This window comes from Pleurodeles waltl, chromosome 8 (assembly GCF_031143425.1).
Source record: "Pleurodeles waltl isolate 20211129_DDA chromosome 8, aPleWal1.hap1.20221129, whole genome shotgun sequence".
In the NCBI taxonomy this organism is placed as follows: domain Eukaryota; kingdom Metazoa; phylum Chordata; class Amphibia; order Caudata; family Salamandridae; genus Pleurodeles; species Pleurodeles waltl.
Window position 1 is genome coordinate 249953805 of NC_090447.1, and position 25626 is coordinate 249979430.

At 43.4% G+C, this 25626-nt stretch overlaps 1 protein-coding gene across 2 annotated transcripts in view; it reads right to left on the reverse strand.

Annotated features, from left to right (window-relative positions):
* The window catches only part of CXADR (CXADR Ig-like cell adhesion molecule), a 345157-nt gene extending 322856 nt beyond the window's left edge, over positions 1–22301 (reverse strand). Inside the window, exon 1 of one of the 2 annotated variants that reach the window (XM_069204105.1) lies at positions 21980–22172. In XM_069204105.1, the coding sequence (XP_069060206.1) occupies positions 21980–22034 (55 nt within the window). In that variant the 5' untranslated portion in view covers positions 22035–22172. Of the gene's footprint in view, positions 1–21979 lie in introns of both variants that reach the window. The other variant, XM_069204106.1, reaches the window with a different exon arrangement.
* Positions 22302–25626: the final 3325 nt, after the last annotated feature.

Sequence of the window (25626 nt, forward strand, 5' to 3'; positions counted from 1 at the left end):
GAGGGAACTGGCAAATGCTTACAGCTGAAAAGTAGATTATGAAAATATCTTAAACAACCAATACCAGCGCTTCAGTTCCAAGGGAGGGGCTATAGTTTCAGCAACAACTGGCACGGGATGAATTTTCTTCTAAAAAATTGACTGCATTGGGACATAGCCGAAATGTAAACATTTTTCTTCCACAAAGAGACAAATTACTTTTCGGAAGTGGGATTTTGGGGGGGTGGAGGGCAGATTGGCCTAACAAAAATAGGCCGATATGCCCCATGGGGGAAGAAATGGCCTAAAGAAAATTTGCCCCCCAGGGGAGCTACCGTTGCCCAAGGGGCCGCTCCCCATACATAAAAACAAAGTAAACAAAAAAGTATATATCCCTATTGTCTAAATATAATAGGCTGCTATGCCCCTCGGGGGGGGGCAGGAATGGCCTAAAAATGCAGGGGCCGCTCCCTTCATTCAACTACTACAATAAAAAAAAAAATCCCTGGTGTCTAGTGGGCATTTCTGCGATCAGGCAGCAGAAAATGCAGAGACACACATGAAAGGAGAGGAAAGGTCTTTCCTCTCCTTTCATGCCTCTCTCACCCCTCCACGTGATCGGCAGAGAAATGCTTTTGCAGCTGATATAGCACACATGCTTTGGACTTGTCCAGCAATGGCAACAATAGGGGGGGACATTGCAAGTGCATTAACAGAGGTAACAGGCCGAACCAATGTGTGCACCATGGAGGACTCTTTAAAAAAAAAAAAAAATGAAAACATTGAACCGCTTCATTGCCCTAGCACTGTTGATGGTTTGCAGAATCATTGCCCTGCACTAGAAGGACAGTACACTACTGGGACTAAAAGTTGTGTGCGGCAACACTAAAATGTGGCAAAGCCAAAGCTGTGGTATTTTGAAGTGAGGAGGCTTGCAGACTGCGTAGGGTCCCCGTAGCTGCAGATTGGGAGGCCCTGCTTCCCAAACATTTAAGGAAGATCTCCTGGATTAACCAATACCCACATTCATCTTTACTTACCTGACATACTACCTAGATTGACTGGACCGTCCCCTCACCTTTTTATTCCTGCTTTCTTTTTCATATCAATAAAGATTTTCGAATCTTCTCTTCCACTCAGACAAGTAATATCCCAGCTCAGCAATTTAGTCCACATAACCATCCATGCGTATGAAGCACCAAAAAAAAAAAAAAAAGGCAGTGTGATTATGGAATGGCGTGATGATAAAATAGCGGATTTATTTCCTACTTTTTTTGTATACAAGGAAGCAACTGTTATGAATGTTCAGGTTCTTACAATGGACCAAGGACTCCCGCCACATAAATTATGTTTCACCACATATCTGACACTCATGAGACTGCAGACAGTATAACCTATGAATCTGAATGTACTTCACGTGTACATTTTTGAAGAAAAATTCAATAAAAATTGGGTATTTAAAAAACGTTATATATATATATATATATATTACGTTCTATATAAAAAAAAAGAAACCTTACTACAATATGATATGATTAATGACAAAGTTAAAATAAGGAGAGGAAGCTACAAGACCAAGCTGCAGTATATCCTGGACAACAATATACATTTCACTAGGTAACATGCAAGCTGGTGATGTGGACAATATGTATCAAACACACAAAAGGTGATGGGAGGAATGATTGCAACAAGTCTAATCCAAGACCGGTTTCGGACTTACAGGGTGTATTCGGTCGGGTGTAGCTTGGTTCTTGTGAGCACTGTGCCACTGGATCCAACATGCTCCCAACTAGCTCAAAGCCGGCCTTGGGCTGCTTGCGTGCGTGGATGACTTTTCTAATGCGTTTAATAGTTTCGGTGTGACTAAATGCAGGATGAATTAACATGTAAATGGGTGACTTTTGAAAATGGTTGCCACAGTTTTTCTGTTCCTAACTGAGCAAAACTCTAAACGTTGTGGTTATTTTCCATAATTCAATGTTTACATAAAAGTGCATTCGGAGCTTTAGTAGATGTGTCCACAACAGCTACCCCTAGTGGGTTGCAGCATTATGTCTTACAAGGTCATGTTTTAACTGAGCATTGCATAAGTTGAATGTTCTATTGTTTGGGAATGTTACTAATATGTAATTTTTCCTCGAGGATGGAAGTGAAGTCGATACTGTAAAGGTTTCTTTCTGAAGAGGGGTGTTGGGACAGAGATGGAACAATGGAGCTACAGACGAGAAGGAAGAGGGAAAGATACTGTTGAAGAAAATGTTCTAGTTAATGTAGTATTGTCGTATTTTAGGTTATCAATTTAGTTGTTGATTGGCTGAAGAGTAACCACCCCATAGGCTGACCAATCATAAGCTTTTTAGAATTCAGTATAACAACCTAGGTGAAGTCGGAGGAAGTGCGGATGAGATGCAGATGATGAGATCAGAGATCAGACAAGAATGATCAGAGTTCAGATGACTAGAGTCAAGATTCCAATGTTTATGTAGCAGTGTGGGTTTAGCTGCTGTTAGGCCCAATTCTCCTGAAGACATAACTGATGTCTCCCCTAGCTGGAGTAGACTGCTTGTTGCTATCGATTTTGGGTTAAAGTAGGTCACTGTAATGTTATATATGTCTCTTTTGCTTTCCAGGTACCAGCTGCAACTTATGATCTGATCATTGCATATAAATATTTTTTTATTAATCAGAGTTTGAGTTTTTTTAAATTTGTTACTAAATTCTTTTCACATGAAGCCCAACATGTTGATGCTAAATTTTGGCTAGTGAGGGAATTAACTTGAAATGCTCATGACTTACATTGACATCTTTTGAGTGTTGTACTAATGTATACTTTGCCATTATTACCAGTCTTGATATTGTTAATAAGCGTAATTCTCTTGGAGATAATTTGTTTGGTTGTCTTTATTAAATTGAGATATAGAAGACATTCTAATCAACCATTATTAATCATATATGCTTAGCATTTGTGTTTGAGAGTTAGTTTTATAACATTAGCATTGTTAATCTAGAGGCCGAATGGTAACATGCAATCTTGCATAATGTACATGCACTTACAGCCATAGTCCAGTTTGCAAGAGATCCTTAGCTAACACACACCCTGAAGACTGGTTTGAACATTATTTGTTCAGCAAAATATTACATAAAGTAATTGTACTGAAAGTAAATACGAAAAATAAACTGAATTTAAATGTGTGCAACAAAAACATAAAAGCCATTGCGAGCAGGAACTTCTGCTCAAGGTCAAACTGCTGCAGTTTGAAGCGACAAAGGATTTCGTATATCTAGTTACACCAATATGCTTTAATGGAAACGGTGGTTTTGCTTCAAAAACACTGCAGCAACAGCAAGAAGTTCTCGATATCAATGGAAAGGTTTGAAAAATGTTGACAAGCTGGCAAATCGAATCACGCAGAAAGAGTCATGGCTGCACATTGGGGACGCAACTGTCGGCACAGAGTCACACATCTTTACCATCACTGAACCGAGTGGATGTGTATTTTTTTTCTTCTTTTTAACATGCCTTGTCATTTTGGATCTCAGGTGCTGGACAACCAGGAGCATAACCGACAGAAAATTTAAATAATGGAAGCATTGCCTTAAGTGGCAGCATTTAAATGGCGATCATGCAACTGTGCATTTCATGACCGATTCCCTCAGGGTGCTTTCACTTAAAGCCAGACAACGTGAACAATGGTTTCATAATCAATAGGAGTTTTCATCCCTAAGGGCATTATTCGCGCTTTAAGTGTCCTTAACAGCCCAGCATTGATAAAGGCAGCGTTTAAAATGAACAATTAATATTTTGCAGCACTGAGACAACATTGTGCCACCTCGTTTCTGTGGTGCCCACCCTGAATAGTGTTTGGTTGCAACCCTTAAAGCATCACAATCTAAAGCATATCAACTGCATCATTAAAGAGCTACTACACGATTGTTAAACAACTTTGAGAGGGGTTATTTTGCTTTCTTACAATGGCGCATCTTTATATCGTTCTGAGCTTCAACGCGAAATTTATCAGACGTTTCGATTTGGGGCTGCGCAGGGGAGCACTATGAATAGTCAGGAACATTTAGTTCCTTATCTCTATTGTGCAGCACTTTGATTGTTTCTCGTCTATTTTACTGGTCACGTTTGATAGGTCAATATTCACGTAAGTAATGGAGGAAAAAAAATAATTAGAATATCAGTGCTAGGGGCCTTGCCATCCTGGCACAGTTCCCTGCTGATTCTTGCCTGGCATCGTGGTTGAGCCTGCCATCACCGGTGAAGAGTGATTACTGATGTTGAAAGCAACTTAATTCCGGGAAAAGAACAAATTTGTATCCACCAGCTTGGCTTTGCAGTTGCGAAACATTATGACTACATATGCACTCGGAGATGGCCCCTTGGTACTGGACCACCACGTGACAGGCCTGGTTATTTGTCCGTCACCTTTGAGTTTCTATTGCCCTTATGCATCTTGAATTCTCAGGGGCTTTTGTGATGGTTAGTATCGATCCGGTGGGCCGGCAGTGGTCCCATCTAATGTGGGATACCAGATGCAGCCCGATAGCCCAGGTGAAATGTCTAGATACTCAAAAAAGAGCATGGTTTCATATTCTTCCTTGCTGGTTAGTTTTTAGGGTCGAGCCTGCGTTGCATGCGCTCGTGCATGTGTATCGCAGCGAGACGCTTTTGTATTTAGAAAAGGGCTCGGAGCCCTGTCAACTTCACGTCAGTGTTTTTTTATTGGTTCGTGGGCTTGCCTAATAAAATCTGCTTGCTTTCATTAGTCGAAGGCAAGCATACTTCATGCCTTTTCCGGTGGCTAGCCTTCCTCAAGCGCAGCGACCAAGTACAGAAAACATGCGAGGCTCGCCGTTTCCCATCGGGCTCGTGGACTTCTTTTTCTCTAATTTACGAGCGCGATATCGCTTGGCAGAAGTCGAGCGCTTTACATAGTTAATTTCACTTTTTCGGGTTGTGTACATAAATGCACTTTTGCTCGATAGGTGAAAAGTCGGGTTAGGAGTTTACAACGCGATCAGCTCTAACATGAGCAAACGCGAGACCCGTTGCATTGTAAATGCTTGTCTTTGTTGCTGACAGCCATAAGATGCCATCATGATGCCCTTGTTCTGTAACAGAATTGTAGAGAAGTAGGGGGTATGAAGTTTTAGGTCTAGTAGCATATCACCATTTCTGACCCCTTGGGGTGGAGAGATTACTGGGGAGTGGCCCTGGGAGACAGACATGGTCGAACTGTAACAGGAAGTCATTAATGTCAGTAATTATGGACACTGATTTAGGTCTGATCTCTTAACGCTTTGACAAATGCCAAGCATCAAACAGTACTAAAGGGGATCTGCAATAAGGACACAGGGTAGCCCTGTTGCAGGAAAAACATTTACTCTGCCAAGACACCAACAGACTTAAATTCAAACAGTCCTCAATACCATTTCATTCCAATAACGATAACAAAAAGAGGGGGGGCGCATAACCTATTTAAATTTGAATTAGTTGCAAATGATTGTGAGGGTATGATGTTGGAAATACATGGTACTCTACAGGGCTAAATTTCAACATTGGCCACTTACGTGAGGACAATGCGAACAAACGGTAATTCTGTTCAGACCTGTTTCCTAAAATAGAAAGCTTCACAGGAGGTTGAGTAATAATTAAGGAAAAATATTGATGCTGTGCTTGACAATGTAATGGATCCTTTGGCCCGTAGACAGAGGTTCCCTAACAGATTAGAGAAGCTGGCCAGTGGAAATTAAGTCTGGGGTCTAGTGGGCCCTTGACACACACTACATACAAATGAGAGGCTATTCTTTTCATTCAAGGGTCCACAAGGACCTATTTTTTCCTTGTGGATAGGCAGACATTCAATCTAGTACCAACATCGATAGGCCCAAAATTATGAGACAACCATGACACAGTCGCTATAACATCACACCTCCAGGCACCTGATCCACAGAGCTGTAGTCTGTGAAGATAAAATGGTGTGGCATTTAGAGACACTGCACTGAGGCATGGGTTAGCTGAAGCAGTACATCATTTTACAGAGAACGATACCAATTAACATTCGCTTTGAACGGTACATGATGCCGTAAAAGCAGTCATGAGGGGCAAGCTAGTATTGTATACCTCGGTCTTCCAAAAGCAAAGTCCTAATAAAAAAAAAGAAGGAACTAGAGACCCAGATTCTTCATTCTGAAGATTCATAGAAGGCAAACAATCTCTCCAGACTTTCAAAGCCCTAACCAAAAACACAGTGGGAATTAGAACACATTTGTGTGGTAAACGGCCTAGCAAATACTCTACGAGTCAACATGTATTATTCAAAAAGGAGGCAAGGCTCAATTTGCTGGGATACTGCTGGAGCGTTTTACAAATCTAAATTATTATATTGTTAGCCTGCAAGAGAATTCGATTAGGCCTGAACTAAAAACTGCAGTTAAACGTACCTGTGCATTAGAAGCTTGCATAGAAACATGTATTTAATTTCAACTGCTGACAAAGACATCTCTCACTCTTCCTTTTTTGCACTGTTTAGTTTTGACCAGTGTCATGGTCATAAGTGTGTATCTTTTCATGATGCAAATGTCTTATGGTAACAACCATATGAATAGAAAGTCGTGATACTTAGCTTCCTAATCATTGGACTTATGACAGAATTGCTACAATGTTAGCTTGATCATAAAAGGTGTTTCTTTGTAAATAGCCATTTTTTTAAGAGTGTATGGGGAAGGAATGAATTTGTTTCAGAATGTATTGTACTTGACTTGGGTTGGGTTTACTTTATAGTCTTCCTACCATGAGAAGTCATCGCAAAGTTCCAAAATGTTTTAAAGAATAGTTCAATGTATTGTGTGTTTAGAATCTTCTTTGTTGAAACTTTCAAAGTCAAAGGAAGCTGTCCTGTTCTCATGAAGGCATCAACTTCTGATTGTCCAGAACAAGACGTTATCTACCCAAGACTTGCAGCTTGTTATACTGTAAAAGTACATAAATGTGTTCCCAGACTAAGATAGAGGAATTAGGGTTTTTCCTTTTTCTGAGAGACCACTCTTCCTCTTACACATTCTGACCTAGTCTATTTGCTGTTGCATTTCAGATTTACTCTGAGAGCTACTTTATTTCTGTACTGATTTACCCAACAAGATCATATAGAATCTTAAGAACCTCTCCTTACGGAAAGTTCTATTAAAATGTATATGCTTACACTTCTGAAGAGACAGCTCTGTATGAGTTCTACTGGAATATTCCATCAAACACGTAACTACAGTTTAGTATATGGATTAGATTTGATGGAACACACTTCATGCTTTGTTCTGTGACTTTGATATATCACGCCCTGCTAATAAACATTAGGATGAATTAATAATTTAATAAATTCTTAAAAATATAATCATAACTTATTATTGACTCCCATCAAATGCAGGGGATATTTGACTGATATCCCCAAACCTTCTGCCTTCTTCCTCTGACCTGTTTTTGTGGGCTTTAGGACTACGAGCACTTTACCACTGCCAACCAGCATATGCTCTCTGTCTGAAATGTATTGGGATTGGTTTATCCATGAATGGAATATTTGATTTACTAGTAAGAGTAAGACCCAGGTAAAGGGCACTGTGTGCGCCCAGGGCCTATAAATCAAACGCTACTAGTGGGCAGCAGCACTGATCGCGCCACTCACATGAGTAGCCATGTAAACATGTCTCAAGCCTCGCACTGCAGTGTCTGCAGTGTTAGTGCCATTTCGACCTGGCAAGTGCACCCACAGGCCAGGCCCAAACCTTTCATTTTACTACATGCACGTCACCCCCAAGAAAGGCCAAAGGCAGCCCCATGGGCGGGGTGCAGTGCATTTAGAAGGTAGAACGAGTACTGGTGTGTTTTAAATGCCCTGGTAGTGAAACACTGCTAAATTATTTTTTTCACTATTGCAAGGACTAGCTCTCCCATAGGGTAACATGGTGATTTGCCTTGAAATATCTTTTAAGTGTAATCTCCCATTGGACGCTGATGGAGATATGACGTTTGGGAGGTCTCTGAACTCACAAATTAAAAATACATCTTTTAGTGAAGTTTTTTTTTTAGATTGGAAGTTTGAAAATGCTACTCTGCATGTCTGCTGAATACACGTCTGGGTCAGGATGACAGTTGGGCTGAATTCACTCTAGACGGTCACACAAAGGAAGTGAGGTGTATCCTGTATATCCTGATGGGTCTTCCTGGGCTATAGTGGTGGAAGGAGCTGACAAGTGCACCTTAATAGGGCTGTGCCTGCCCTCGCACAAAACAGTCTCCAACCCCCTGGAGTGTGACTGAGGCAAGGACAGGAAAAGCAGAGTGTTGTGTGCTACATAGACTTTCCTTTGAACTTTGCTTACTTCAAAAGGCAGAAATGAGTATAAGTACTGGACTTCTGAGAAAACAACTTTAGAACACTTCTGGACCAGGAAGAAGAGCCAAGTGCCATACCAGGAACTGCCTCGCTCCGGAAAATATGAAGATCTCCAAAACAGTAGCCGAACTGTCGACATGGATCAAAACACTTGAAGCATGCGCAGAAGATGCTGAAAATAGGGCGCGGAGAAGCAACCTACGCCTGGTTGGCCTACCAGAGAAAGCAGAACAAGAAGCCCCAGACATGGAAACCTACCTGGAGCAATGGATACGCAAGGAGGTAGCCCCAGAAAGACTGTCGCAGTACTCTGCAATAAAGAGAGCCCATAGATTACCAGCTAGAGGCCCCCCCGGGGGCCAACCCGCACCCAATCATAGCGAAATTGTTACACTATAAAGACAGAGCCTTTATACTATCCAAAGCAAGGAAAAAAGGGTAGATCAATATAGGTGATCAAAAGGTTATGATCTTCCCGGATTTCACAAGAGACACTCAAAAACAAAGAACCACCTTTATAGAGATCAAAAGACTCAGAGCAAGATCAATACGCTATGCCATGCTGTTCCCAGTTAAACTAAAAATTATCACAAACAACGATACCCTCTTCTTCACCTCATCGCAACAAGCGCAGGAACGGCTGGACATACTGGGAACGGCTAGACAGGACAGCCAGGGAAGAACCACACACTCCCAAAAGGAACCACGTAGAAAGAAAGGGAGGCATCTCACAGGACGGCCCACTGTGCAGTCAGGCACTGCAAGAGAGAAGACGCAGTAAGAGCAGTGGCGGCACTGGGCAAGGAGGGCCCCAGACGCTCATCAGATTTTCAAACAGACCGGGAGTCGTTATCTGACGGGCCACCTGCTCATCACTAGACACGACGGATAACCTGCTGCAAGATCGCCCCTGGGACATCTGACAAAATTATCTGAGGAATGGATGACGTCATCGTACGCCCCCGGGAAACCAAACGAGAAAAGAATACACCGGACCAAGATCACTAGGGAACACCTCTGCAACCGCAAGAATGTTCAACTCGATGGAACTCGGGGAAGCCAACACACAATTACACTAGAACACGGACGACCCGATCCACTGCGCCACCGCTATCCAGAACTGCAAGTAGCACTGGGGAGCTGGGGCGAGGGGCACACTATCAAGTGACCCAGGGACGGAAGGGGGCCAATGTGCCAGGCACTCTGTTCTTGCCACACCCCCAAATATATAATGTTTCTCCAGTTTGGGAAGGTTTGGACGGGGATAGTTGGGAATCCGGTCCTGGGGAGAGGGAGTTTTGATACAAAGAGAAATGTTTGGTTAGTAGTTAATAAGTTTAGTATAGGTGACCCGGCTCCGGGCTATACAACCCCCTGGCCAGACCCCTGGCCGCTGTCCTACTTACAACAGAAACTAGGAAATGTCAGAACCTCCATATCACACATCTCAATAGACTATGGATAGAGTGTTAGACTACAAGTTCCTCACCTGGAACGTCAGAGGACTGAACAGCATACACAAGCGCTATAAAGTACATAATCCACTTAAACGACAGGGCATACATATAGCCATCCTACAAGAAACATCTCATTAATAAAGAGGTCACTGCACTAACGAAAAGATGGAGAGGACAAGTATATGCCACAGAATACTCAGCCTATGCGCGGGGAGTTCTGTTATGGATCTGCCCTGGAGACCCATTTCAGAAAACGAGCACACTTATACACTAAGAGGGACGATATATACTAGTTACAGGGCGTTTGGGAGTAAGAGATATCACACTGGGGGTATTTATGCTCCCAACCAAGACCAAAATACCTTCCTAAATTAACTCTCAAATAAGTGGGGATCACATCTAACTCATGCCATAATTGTGGGAGGGGACTTCAATTGTATCACAAATACTGAGATGGATAGATTCCACCCACCTCTAGCGCACTCCCCTATAATTAAGGCAGCCAGAGACTTTGCGGGATGGCAGAGGGACTGGGGCCTAATAGACTCCTGGAGGCACCTCCATCCCCAAGAAAGGGACTACTCTTTCTCCTCACACATGCACGACCTACACGTCCGTCTGGACACTTTAACATCCGCTGAAGTGAATTGTGGAGTGCACAGGGCAGAATATCTTTGCCGCACCATATCCGACCACAACCCATTACTACTCACACTAGATTGGAAAAGAGAGCGCTCCCAAATACCAGATTGGAGGCTTAGTGCCGAAACACTACCGCAAAAACATTACAGACACAATAAAAGAATATTTTGAGCACAACCAAGACACCGCATCTACCCGAGCCCAAGAGTGGGAAGCATTTAAAGTGACTGTGAGGGGCCTCTGCATGTCAGGGGTAATTGGAGGGGGGGGTGGTCAGGAAATCTATGGAGGGAGATATCAACAAAAACGAATCAGAACTCAGAACTGAGAACCCTGGAGCATAACAGACCTGACAATACTGAGCATGCCCCGAACATATCTGAAACTAAGAATAAAATAGCTATAGCCCTGGAAAAGCTTAGATGCTTTGACTATAAGAAATATACTACCAGGCAGCACGCGGAGGGTGACAAAGCAGGGGCATTACTAGCATGGCTTGCCGCCCCGCCGAGACAGCATTCACTAGTAATGGAGCTGGTAAACCCGGTGGGAATGAGACTATGTGGTCAAGGCGAGATTAACGTGTGTTTCACTGATTATTATTCAACCCTGTACGCCCCCCCAACGACATCCCTAGGACCCGAACAGCTGCATAACCTCGTAAATACCAAACTCCCCACCATAAACAGGGATGAACAACAAGCACTAGGGGAACTGATAGCCCCTTGGGAAGTGAAGGTAGTAGTAGAGGCGATGGCAAGGGGAAAGGTACCCGGGCAGACAGATTTCCGGCAGAAGTTTATAAAGCATATGTTGACCTCCTAGCACCGAGATTAAGTGACCTCTACAAAGAGGCGCTTGAAAGTGGTAGTTTGCCCCCCATCTACGAATTATTTGTAGTCCCCCTGACCAAACAAGGGCGCCCACTGACGATGTCTGCTCCTACCGCCCACTATCCATGCTCAACATAGACTACAAAATACTGAGAAGTGCCCTTGCCACAAGATTGCTACCCCCATATGGAACTTTTGATACATAATGACCAAACAGGCTTCATTCCGAACCGTAACACTGCTATAAACATTAGGAGACTAATAAACATAATGCACTCAAACTCCCCGAATATTGACACAGCAGCGGTACTAGTTGTAGACATCGAAAAAGCATTTGGCAGCCTTTGATGGGACTACTCAGAAATAGTAATGAGACAGATGGGGCTCAGACCGGGGTTCCTCTGTTGGGCGAAGTTACTATACTCAGCCCCCACCGCACGAGTCCGTACGGGCAAAATAATATCAAAATCGTACAAGATTGGAAGGGGCACAAGACAGGGATGCTCGCTATCGCCCCTGCTCTTTGCTATTGCAATGGAGCCACTGGCACAAATGGCTAGAACTGGAACACACTATGAGGGACTCACGATAGGGGAGCAGACACACAGAATTGCACTCTATGCAGATGACATGTTGATAATCCTCAGGGATCCCAATATAAAATTGCCAGGAGAAATGGCTCTACTGGAGCAATTCGGCAGTATTTCGGGCCTCCACATAAACTGGCAGAAATCCCTCCTTTATCCATTACAACAGGGAACGCCCCGGGTCCTAAACGGACGAGGACTGGGCTTGTCCCAGACCACGTTTCGATACCTGGGCGTTAACATATACCATGACATGGGAGATCTACTGGAGGGAAATGTGAACAGGGTGATTCGGAAGCTGAAAACAGATGTTCAATTCTGGAAGACATTACCCTTATCAGTGGCAGGCAGAGTAGCACTGGTAAAGATGGTGACCCTGCCAAGACTATTATATGGCTTCTCAACACTACCTATAATAATCCCCCGTTCCACTTTTAAAGAGATCGACTATTATTACCAGCTTCATATGGGAAGTGGGACGCCACAGACTGGCTTTACATAAACTCCAAAGACCAACAGCAGAAGGAGGACTGGCAACCCCAGATATGCATTGTATTACCTGGCGGGGCAGCTTCAATGGTTGGCCAGGAAATGGCATTCAACCTTCCAGACAGAACCGGAAACATATACAGGGGAGGCCCCAGCCACAGTCATTGCGGGGATACTCCTAGCACCAGGTAGGAGGCGCAGGATGGGCCCATTGGAGCTTCAAGTATTGAACCATTGCTGCAAAAAACGCAGCCTACAACGCACGCGAATCGCACATCCATACTCACCAAACCTCCCCTTGACCAACCTAACTGCACTATCAGGGGGCAGCAACATTATGGGAATCACAAAACTGGAAAGGGCTGGTGTCGTCTTGGTGTGAAACCTTTTTAGAGATGGAGAACTGCTAAAATACGGAGACCTAATAACTCATCATGGAGTCCCGGCAGGGATGTTCCTCACACATAGAGCACTTCCAACGCTAATACAAAAACACTGGAAGCAAGGACAAAAGGAACCCCCCCCCCCCCCCCCCCCCAACACATGCTGGATGCCATAGTATATGCAAAATTGGACGAGACAAGAAAGTGATATCACTTTATAAATCATTGCAAAAAGACACACTACATCCCCTAGATAGACTGAGAACCCAATGGAAAGATGACATTGAGGAAAGTATAGATGAATCACTATGGGGAAAATCACAACGCACATATATAAAGTCTCCTGAAATGCCTGACTCAAACTGATTAACCTGTACATATTTCACAGAGCATATCTAAGCCCCGTAAAAGTAGTTTCAATGTATCAAAATACAAACAGTATGTGCCCCTGATGCGCGGAACAAGAGGCTGGCCTAGTGCATATGCTTTGGACGTGTAGAACAGTGAAACACTACTGGGAGGAGATATCAAACACTATCACAACAATATCAAATAGAAAACTCCTGCCCTCCCCAACAGTGACACTACTAGGGGGCTTCCCCAGACCACATCGGAAAAAAAATCACGAGTAAGTTCATAGACCTAGCGTTGATATTAGCGATAAGGGAGATTACAATGCATTGGAAAGACCCAAGAGGCCCGCAGATACCAAGATGGAAAGACACACTAGTCAAATGGGCTGAAGCAGAGGGAATGGTACTACACCAAGAAGTATCAAAAGGGACAGGAAGTGTATAAGGGACCCGGGGCTGGGATGACCTGCTTGATCGCCTGAAACACCCGAGGAAATGATTCCGAGGAAAGAAGTGCATCGTCAGAAGAATCAGATACCGCAGAGGACTAGCAACAATGGCATGTACATTTACCAACTGTATTAAGCAAGCCTAAATGGGACTGTGGGGGACAATGGCCAGGGGGGAAGCAAAATAAAAAAAAAATTTAAAGGGGGGGGGGGGGGGGCGCATAAATTAACAAAGGACTGGAGCAGGCACAGGGGGAGGGAAGGGGGGACAAGTTGTGTATTTTTCAATTGTTGGCAAGAAAATCAATAAAAATATTTAAAAAATGAAACCAAAAACAAAATAAGTAGAAAGAGAGCCTTCTCCTTTGTTAGAATAAAGGCATTCACTATAACCTGTACACTAAATTAATAAATATATTAAATCTCTTGCAGGAGGAGCCCAACTAGGCCAAAGACATTCAGAGAGGAGGAACAGTTCCTTAAAAGAAGGCGAGGTGAAAGGTATTCCTAAGGGAGAACCATTAACAGATGTGTGGTCTTAACTGGTCTGAACTTGCTCATGTTCCAGTTCAGGGATGTCCCAACCTTACAGTTCAGGGAGGACTGAACCTACTCGAGCAGGGTCTAGACTTATGGGAACATGGCTGGGCCCAAACCGAGGCAGCATGGAAGGCACAAAAAAAGGCATGCTAAGACGCAAGTCCTGTGCCACTGAAACTAAGCTACAACGGACTGGAAAACTCTAAGCAGGGCAAAAAAAAGGTCTTGGGTTACTTGTATTCCAGTTCAGGGAGGACCAGCCTTGGTATATCGGGCTTGAATGTTCTTCTTGGAGCAGAGCAAAAACTGATTCACAAATGGCTGAGTCCAAACAATGAATGCAAAAACAACAAGGTGATGGATGAACTGCCTGCCTGATTGAATCTCAGCCATTGGTGGTCGCTCGGGCCGCATCCCAAACCATTGTTTTTTAGCTCACTATACCACCTACCTCTGGACCCAGCCATATGCAAATCAGCCTTGACCCTGGTCCAGAACAAAAAGCAACCTAGGACCAGTTTCACCCTAGATAGGGCTCTCCAGGTATAGCTTGGTTCCAGGGGCACAGTGAGCCCGGGACCCACATGTGGAAATACCCTGGCGCATTTAGGGCAGTAAATGCAACAAGCATTTGCAATGCAATAGGTCTTGCATTTGCCCGAGTTAGAGCTATTGGCACTGTGAATTCACAACTGGACTTTTCTTGCTACATAAATTGGTCAGCCCTGCCTCATAATTTCGTCTTTTCCTGACATACAATTACAGTGACCCTGCATATAACTAAAGTACTTCCATTTACCTTCTTCCTCTATCTGCAGCAAAAAAATTAATAATGTTGCCATTTACCATCCCGATTTAAATCGGCCAATGGAATCCCAATAGAATAACACTTTCACCACCCCACTATCAGAGCTGCTAGCTAACACATTTTCCCCCCCAAAAAAAGACAAGAGCCACAGAGAATAAACAAACCAGAAAGGTCACCCAAACATATCAAGAGTGTTCAAACAGTCATAGTTCAATAAGGATGTTAAGTTGGCCTGAATTATGGTCATAACTGTAATAAGGAAAGAGTATTAAAAAACATACAATCATCATATAAACCTTTATCAGAAATAAATGTTTGGCATTAGATTGTAAGGCTCAAAACAGATCCTACATCGCACCACAGTAAAAATATAATTTGTAAGAAACATGGTCATGTAACCATTTTGTTAGCCCCCTGAAAAAACCACAGGAACACTTAATGCAGGTTGGAAAAAGTAATGCAGTGTAATCATATACTTAGCCCCTTAGAGCACATTTTAGGGCTAGAAGGCCTACTGCAATGATATTACAAAAAAAAAAAATGGAACTTTCTTGCCACACAAACTGAAAATAAAAAGTAAAATATTTGACGTAAGCGAGCTGTTTCAAAGTGTTGCCGTGAGGGCAAAGAGAGAGACAAAGGGAAAAAAAAAAAAAGTTTGCCCACAGTCAAAGTTATCAGCAATAGTGAAATTATCCACGTGACAGGGTTGATGGTCAAGCGGGTAACAAAACCGCCCTAAGGAGGGACAAACGTAAGTAAAGCAGTTACCAACTAAAACAAAGGATTTTTGAAAGGCAAGCCCACGAACAAGTGGTCATGATGGACGTGCAGTGGATGTGGTTAACAGTCCAGATACATACCAACACATCGGAAAAGCAGCGCTAACGCGCTGCTAAGCTTGACCTAAAAAGGCCTTTAAAACAAAACCTCTCCCAGCTGTGGAACAAAAGTTGTAGCCATAAGAAAGCTTAAAAGACACTGAATGGTGGGAGGGTTTATTATTTTGGGGTACCCACTAAACTAGTGATGTAGACAAAGATCGTTTTGAAGGTGGCCCCACCGTTCTAGGACCACCATAGGCTGAGTTGTAAGCAAAAATGTGTTGTAAAGTAATGCCCTGCAAAGCATTATGGGACAAGTTTCCGTGCCACGAATATTTTAATATGTTGATATGAATGTAATGCTTTGAACAGCCCCAGGAGGACACCACAATGAAAACAGCATTTGTAAAAAAAAATTGCAATAACTGATACAATGTAACCGTATATTTCGCCCCTAATGTTCACAGTGCATTACATACATTCAGGGATAGCAGGCCTAAACAATGATATTACAAACAAGCTCTTTAAAACTCATGCTATTCACAGCTGTAAAACAAAAGTTCCACCCATGAGCTTAAAAAGAAATTGAATGGGCCCAAAGATGATGTAGACAGAAAGAGCAAACTGTTGTGAACGTTTGGTGGTGGTCCCATTGTCCTAGGAATACCACAGGCAGTTCTGAGCAAAAATACTGTCTACAAGTAATGCCCTGCAAAGCATTATGAATCGGGTTTTCCCAAGTGCAGTGAATATTGTAGTATCACCTCTCCCGATGTGCCAGGAGAGCTGCTTTCGCTTTGAGGGTTTCTGTTTTATGTAAAGCATTCACCAATTTCAAGTGATTTAAGGGGAACCCCAAAGGAAACGACTGGTTAGTTAACTGCGAACAATGTGACCAGCGTTCCAATACCGCAGATCGAGTTCACGCTGTTGTGCTTATTCATACTGTGAGCGCCATGGCAGCCATGCAGCACGAAGGGGAGAGACAAAAGAACTAGTTCGCCCACACTGAAGTATATTGCAAATAATGCATGTAACAGGGGCAGTCAGCAAAGCATAACAAAAACAACCTCAAGGCAGGACAAAAAGCATTTGCCAATGAGACCAAGTGATTTTTAAGAGGCAAGCCAACAAACAAGTGAAAGTGATGAGCGTGACTTGGGTGTGGTTAGAAGCCCACAATACTTACACCAGGCCGAAGCGATTGCACGCTTGACCTAAAATGACATGGTAACGGCTTGAATTAATCTCAGCCACTTGCGATCACTGGGGGCTGCATCCTAATCCATTGTTTTTTCCCCCACCATGCCACCAGTTTGGACCCAGACATTTACAAATCAGTCTTGACCCTGGCCCTCATTGGACCATTCCAGCCTGAAATGCCATGCCAGGTCCTTCCTAAACTGAAGCAAAAGAGTGATGGGTTGGAATGTTATCACAAGCGATAGCCAGTGGTTAGACATATGGCAAGCATTACTCCCACTTTTGCATGTTTTATGAAGAGATATAATAATTTTAGTTTTGTTTCTGCATTTGATATGTATGCATCTAACCTATACTCATGATTCAAACAAAAGCATTGGAGTTTAAGTGTTGCTACTTGCCGAACCCAGGGTTCCAAATGAGGGGTGTCCTCACCAGCACTACAGAGCTGCCACGATAAAAAGATTAGATAAGCTTCCTTTGAATAAGGCAAGGACAAGAAAGAACAAATGCTATAGGGCATGGTGCTTACCAGGACTCTAAGCCTAACACTATCAATTTACAGCTGGTAAGAAGGGGAATTACATTAATCGGTAGGAAAGTAACAAAATGCTGGAAGGGATATAGAGCTCTAAAATTAACTGATGAGTGATGTATGAAACACAACGTGTCCAATTCTTTAAACTGAATTCATTGTAATAATATTGAGCTGTCCAATGTTATTGTGCCAATGCGAATACAAACATATTTCACATCAGTTCAAAGTAGACACTAAAATACACAGGTGGGCATGTTTTGATTTGAGGGGTCAAGGATACGGTTAGTAATTTACACTGTGCAAAAATGTATCTGGTAAGACTACTTCAAACCCCTCCTCCTAAACCCCTATGAGAAAAGCCAAAAGCAAATGGGTGGAAAGTATCATTCTTATTGCCTTTCTTCTGCAGAGGTTTATGCAGGTATTTCTTGGTGCCAATGACATGCACTGGTATCACAGCCTGAAAGAGGGCAACCATGACACTTTGAAGCGAAATGACAAGCATGAAAGATTGTGAGAAAGGGGCTTTTCATCCTACATGAAAGGTCATAATCATTAAGTGAGAACAAAGATGGGCAGCCCTGGTTGGTTTGGTGGCACTGCACACTCACATAACACTTTTTTAAATGCTGACCATAATTCATTAAGAAAATACTGCCAATTTGTTCCACAGTCTCGACTTCACATTTTAGATGTAGACACAGAAATACTCAGACCTCGCAAAAATGAATGTCCAACTCTAGAAAGGTAAGAAAATCTGTGTCCATTAAAATGTAAGGTTAATTGTATGTACATGTAATGTGTGTGACCAATGGAGGCCATACTGCATCTTTGTTGTAAGCAGAGTTCTGGCTCTTTACACAAACTTGCGTCCCACATGTTATACTGAACAGTAAAATAGATCAGTAACTCAAAGCATTTCATTCCAGTCAACAGTTTCACGTCTAAAATAAGATATTCCTTTCAGCAATTAGCTTTATATGGTTGTTCTCATATATATGCAAGTGCAAACGTAAACAAATGGCCAGTAGTGAGAAAAACGAAGGTGCAGAGGTGAGTTACACAACTGAGGAACAGGGAGCTAAAGGCTGTTCAACCTGTCGGCCATTCCAACCAAAACTGGAATGGTTTTCTGGCTGCACCAAATCAAGCATTCTTCTGGAAAGGTTAATTATCTACAAACGTTCAATTGCTCCAACAAGAGAAAAACTTAAAAAGTCTCAATATGACAGTTCCTCTATGAAGCCTTGGCTCAACATTTCAGCCACAAGAGTCACCCATTTTCAAGTGGTCGTTCCTGGTGTTGTCCGAATTTGATAAATGAGGCAGGATAGAGAAACAAAAAACAAAAAAACAAAAAACTAATTCTAACAGGAAGGGGCGCCGAATTATGAAAATGCCAAAAAAAAAAAAAAAAACCTTGGGGAATGCTGGGTGGAAGGAAGTTTGTGGCTCCTCTCAGATTCCAGAACTTTCTATGACCGGAATGTGAGGAAAAGGTGTTTTTTTTGCCAAATGTTGAGGTTTGTAAAGGATTCTGGGTAACAGAACCTGGTGAGAACGCTACAAGTTACCCCATCCTGGGTAGCAGCTAACGGGTTAAAGTGCTATCTCATGGAAATAACAACGTTTCCAGGCAGCATACTATAAAAGAACAAACCCGCCTACTATGTAAACACAACCAAGGTTCAGAGAATGGGAGCAGGAGGAAAAAAAAAAAAACACAAACAAACAACACCTGTTACACGATTTCGAAAGGCCGCTCAGCATCGGATAGGCCTCAGTTCAATAAGCATCATTCATACAGACCAACATGTTCATATTACTGCACATGCAGTGCGAAATAAAAACGAACAGCACATTACAAACATTAAAGATGGTATTTAAAATTAACATATACTTTGTTGCACAACTCAGTAATATCAGGTGAAACTCGGAAAAACGGGCGTAATTCCCTTCTCGCGACTGATTGCGCATATATCCGTGGATTTGCGGTCACCAATACCGAATAATCTCGCTGGCCCGCACTGATCTAGAGTACACACAAGGAAGACGTGAGCCATAAATACAAAGTCAACAACAGCCCACAGTAAAAAACGACGTATCAGCAATTTTAGGGACTCAAATGTACAACTTCGGCTGCTTTAGAAACAAAATGTAAGCAGTCAAGAACAGCCCACATTCTTAACTCGCGGAACACTGTAGTAAACATGATAAAGTTAAACTTGTGCTGCTAAATCAGCGCGATTGTTTATAGGAAACACGTTCGCGTACTTAGCCTTTCATTACCTATGGCCCTGCGAAGTAAAATAAAATTAATATAAAGGGAGGGAGGGAGCTGGTAACATGGAAGAGGGTGGGTTGATATCAAGCATTAATGGCAAGAATGAACAAGTATTAGCATACCTTAGCATTTCGTGGCTACTAGATCACTGTGACTTGAAATTTAGGCAGAGGCGAGTTTCTAGCAATGGCAAAAGAGTCATTATCGGGACTTACATGCACGCCACTCTCGGTCCCTCCCGTTAAGGTGGGGTGTTTTACCAATACTGTTCAGTTCTTTAATTTCAATAGTGTTCCGAGGTGGTAGACGAGAAAAGATCTGAGAATAAAAGTATTAACAGCAAGCAAAGTAGCGGTGCCGAAAGGTGAGGCGATGGTCTACATTCGTTCGTTTAAAAGGCACACACAAGTTGAACAGTGAAGGTAACAAGAAACATGTTAGAGCTTGATCTTTTTCCCCACAAACGCCTGTGAAATAGGTCGGGTGCAGAGAAAACTCATGGGTTGAAGATAACACATTAGAGCCATTTTAAACACTATAGCCCTTGGAAGGGGGTGGGGCGCACTGTCGTGTGAGTAGAAGAACCCAGCTCACAGAAATGGGAAGGACTACCACAGGGGTTTTCAAACTGGGGCTGGCTCTGGCCAAAAGAATTGTTATGCAGATAACAGTGCTTTGTTTAAAACAGAAAAAATCATTTTTTTATTTTAAAAAGGTAATGTAACTTAACTGCAATGTTTAAATAAATCTAGACATGTTTAAACACTGCCAACTTAAGAAAATAATTGTGAAAACGTCTGAGGGGGCGATGATTTTTCCCCACTAGGAGTAGGGGGCATAAAAAAGTTTGAAAACCACTGGTCTAGCAGCAGGCAGCGATCAATGCGAGTACAGAAAAACTGCTCTTCTTACACACAATTTAAAATTCTATATATGCGATTTTATATAGCACGGACGTTACCCAAAAGTATCGGACAGTTTATAATAGAGACAGAAAACGCATTTAAAGACATTACAAAAGAGATACAAGGTTAAACAGGAGAATACTACTTATTTACAGAATTAAGTACAGGATAACGTAAAACAGGACACTTTACGGAGGCGGGGGTGAAAAGTATATGCATTGCAGAGTAAGCACTTTTAGAAACAAGTATCCGTTTATTGGTTGTGCCTTAACTTGATGCTCCTTCCAAAAAAAACTTGATGGGAAAAGTAGTTTACTGTTATATTATGACGTAAAAAGTGATTGCTATGCAAAGATTAGGACGGAGAAAGAGTAAATATGTGCTCATATGGATCCACCAGTTGGTCTTAAAAGCTGATAACCCTGGAGTTCATACAAGCTTTGAAAACAGTGTTTTGTGATAGTAGCGGTTTACGAGCCTAACCTTGTGCCTCTGTCTGGATAATGTACGAAATTGTGTGCTAGCTAACAAAATTGGGTGTGGAGCGGAGATTAATGAATGGTCTCAACAAGACTGTGAAGACCTCTCCAGTGTCCCCACTAAGTGTGTTTTCTGAAGGCAGCAGACCCTCCCCTTGTCGCGCCTGGTGACCACAACCACACCAGACCGTGCGTGCTCGGATCAGGATAAACAATGCGCCGCCAGCATCCTCGGGGAGACGTGAGAGCCGCCCGCCCAGGGACGGCTGCACCCACAGATCGCGCCTGGCAGCAACCAGAAACCAAAGGCGAAACTGCACAACAGATAAGCGGCTCTCAGAACAAACACAGGAAGGAAAAAAAACCGCTTCGCACTGGCGACGGCCAAGCCCTGGGACACCTGCAGGGGCACCAAGAGACTGCAACAGGCGGCTCCATAACAACCGGGAGCGGCGCAACCCTGTGCCAGGGGAGAGGGTCGGCCCTGGGTACGGAGGGTCTCGGGGGAGTCGAGGGAAATGGAAGCGTTCTCTTCCAGAGAAAAGCGAGCCTGCTGGGGGCGAGGGAACATGGACATGTTCAACTTTAGAATGTCTTCGCGGCCGGGCGAAGGGTAGAGACGGGTGGTGGGGGGAATAAAGTTCATAGGGAGCATGGGTAATGCCTAAATATTCTACTTCAACGGCCCGGTACAACACACCGGGAAAATATTCTGAAGTTAGTTATTCCATCCCCTGCACCCTCCTCCTCCGCAGCGCCTCTGGCTTTGTGCGGGCTCCAACACCAACCGCCCGCGGCTCATCCCAGGTCAACCTACTCGCGCTGAGACTCACCGGCTGTAGCTAGTAGCAAAGCCGCCAAGGGAAACAGAGGGGCGAGGGTACCCATCCTCCCGGCGTCGGCGACTGGAACGAGAAGAGAAGCAGGGCGGGCGACAGACCCGAGCACTCCTTCCCAAGCGGCCGCTGCCAACTCCGACAACAGGATAGCCTCGGGCGGCAGCAGGTGAAGGCGCGTCACTTCCGGCCGGACGGCGAGGGATGAGCGCGAGCAGCCCGGAGCGCCCGTGTGTGAAGCGGAGCTGCGCTCCCGCCCTCTGGTCACTTTATGTTCCCGTGCATGGCAGTCATTTCCGTGCGTGCTTGACCCGCCCGTTTCACTCTACCATGGAACACCGAGTGAGGACTATCTTTCAGGTCTCCGGGATTCACGCGCATTTAGCAAGAGCGGGATATATAAATGGACAGAGTATGCTGTCCCCTTATATTTATTAGGAACGGGCTGGAATTTCCTCTGGTTTGGTGTTGAGGGTTCGCAGAATAAGTTCTCCCATTTCAGAGAGGGTGTTGGGGGAGTGCTAATACCCTTTAATATTTTTTACTAGCCCTGCCCGTCACCGTTAGCGCAGTTATTTTATTTAGGCTACTTTGATGCCACTTAAAACACGTTTCCCAACCGTATTGCTGACTGAATAGATTTTAACGAGTTCTAGTGGAGATTTCCTTTTACTATATCTAAAAGCAGCCCAGAACCGTTATTCTAGTGCCTTCGACCCTTAGCTGCTGTGCCTCCGTGCTGAGCTCTTTTTTTTGGCTTTCTGGGGTTTGCCAGTTAGGCCCCCATAACTTTTTGTCCTCATAAGCTGTCTACTCCAAATGTGAGTACTTTTTTCCTCAACATCATGGGGATACTAAAGCTACCCAGAGTTTGTCGGTTCCCCTGGAGGAGACTTAACAATTAGCCACAAAACATAAAAAATGTGGGCTTTTTGGGGAAAAAGTGTTGTAGTAGAAAGCATCTGTCCCCCCCACACCCTTGCAAATGGTATCAATGAAGGGTTTGCAGTGCTAAAATCACCACCTTCCCACCTTTCAGGAACAGACCATCTTGAATCAGAAAGACAACTTTGTCAACACAGTTTTGGGATTTCACTGGGACATATCTCATTTTCACTATTTTTTTGTGCTTCCAGCCTCCTTCCAGTTAGTGACAGAAATGGGCGTGAAACCAGTGCTGGATCCCAGACAGCTAAACATTTCTGAAAAGTAGACAAAATCCTGAATTCAGCAAGGGGTCATATGCATGGATCCTTCAAGGTTTTCGTACAGAAAGTAACAGCTAAAATAAAATAAATATATTGAAAATGAGGTCAAAAAAGAGCTATTTCTTCTATAACTTTTTCCAGCTATGGCGATTTCTGAAAGCAATATATTTTTAAGTCTGCTGGACTCTTCTGGTTGCAGGTATATATAGGGCTTGTAGGTTCATCAAAAACCCTAAATACCTAAAGCCAATAAATGAGCTGCACCTTGTAGTGGGTTTTCATTGTATACCTGGTATACAGCAATTCATTTGGTGAAATATAAAGAGTCAAAAGTAGGTATCAGGGAAACCTTTGTACTTCCAAAATGGGCACAAGGTAAGGTGTTGTGAAGCAGTGTTTATTTGCACATCTCTGAATTCCGAGGTCCCCATACAAGGATGTGAATTACAGGGTATTTCTCAAATAGACTTCTTTTTTACACGCTGTCTTACATTTGGAAGGCACAAATGTAAATAAAGACAATTGGTAATATCACTTGTTCTACTATTCTGTGTTCCTCTAAGTCTCCCGATAAACATGGTACCTCACTTGTGTGGGTAGGCCTAGTCCCCACGACAGAAAACACCCCAAAACACAACTTGGACACATCACATTTTCCCAATGAAAACAGATGTGTTTTGTTGCAAAGTGCCTGGCTGTGGATTTTGACCTCTAGTTCAGCCGGCACCTAGGGAAACCTAACAAACCTATATATTCTTGAAAACTAGACACCTAAGGAATCTGGAATGGGGTGACTTGTGGGGCTCTCACCAGGTTCTGTCACCCTGAATCCTTTGCAAACCTCAACATTTGTCTAAAAAACACATTTCCTCACTTTTCAGCGATGCAAAGTTCTGGAATCGGAGGGGAGCCACACACTTCCTCCCACCTAGCATTCCCGAAAGTCTCCCAATAAAAATGGTACCTCACTTGTGTGGGTAGGCCTAGTCCCCACGACAGGAAACACCCCAAAACACAACTTGGACACATCACATTTTCCCAATGAAAACAGATGTGTTTTGTTGCAAAGTGCCTGGCTGTGGATTTTGACCTCTAGTTCAGCCGGCACCTAGGGAAACCTAACAAACCTATATATTCTTGAAAACTAGACACCTAAGGAATCTGGAATGGGGTGACTTGTGGGACTCTCACCAGGTTCTGTCACCCTGAATCCTTTGCAAACCTCAACATTTGTCTAAAAAACACATTTCTCACTTTTCAGCGATGCAAAGTTCTGGAATCGGAGGGGAGCCACACACTTCCTCCCACCTAGCATTCCCGAAAGTCTCCCAATAAAAATGGTACCTCACTTGTGTGGGTAGGCCTAGTGCCTGCGACAGGAAACACCCGAAAACACAACATGGACACATCACATTTCTCCAATGAAAATGGATGCGTTTTTTACGCAATGTCTAGCTGTGGATTTTGGCCTCGAGCTCAGCCACCACCTAGGGAAACCTAGCAAACCTATACATTTTTGAAAACTATACACCTAAGGGAATCCAAAATGGCGTGACTTGTGGGGCTGTCACCAGATTTTGCCACCCAGAATTCTTTGCAAACCTCAAAATGTGTCTAAAAAAACACATTGTCCTCACATTTCTGCAATACAAAGTTCTGGAATCTGAAGGAAGCCGCAAACTTCCTTCCACCCAGCAGTCTCCAGTGAAAAAGGTACCTCACTTGTGTGGGTAGGCCTAGTGGCCACAACAGGAAACACCCCAAAACACAATGTGGACACATCACATTATTTCCATGAAAACGGATGTGTATTTTGCAAAGTGCTTAGCTGTGGATTTTGGCCTCTAGCTCAGCCGATACCTAAGGTACTCTACCAAACCTATACATTTTTGAAAACTAGACACATGGGGAATTCAGAATGGGTGACTTGTGGTGTTCACACCTGGTTCTATCACCCAGAATCCTTTGCAAACCTCAAACTTTGGCTAAAAAACACTTTTTCCGCATATTTTGGTGATGGAAAGTTCTGGAATCTGAGGGGAGCCACAAACTTCCTTCCACCCAGCATTCCCCCAGGTCCCCTGATAAAAAGTTTACATCACTTGTGTGGGTAGGCCAAGTGCTCACGATAGGGAAGGTCCCAAAACTTATTGTGGTGATAATGATAACTAAGGTGAGTGTACTAATTAGTCCAGGAATCGGGAACCATTTAGTGAAACCTATCAAATCCAGACATTTCTGAAAGGTACACATCAAGGGGAGTCCAGGGAGGTGTCGCTTGTTAGGATTCCCCAATTTTTTTTTTCTTGAGAATCCCTTGCAAAGGTAAAACCTTGACTAAAAGCAACATTTTTCCATTCATTTCTGTGACGTAAACCCCAGGGAAACCACACATCTCTAAAAACAAAAATGCCCCCACAGTGGGTCAGCCCTGCT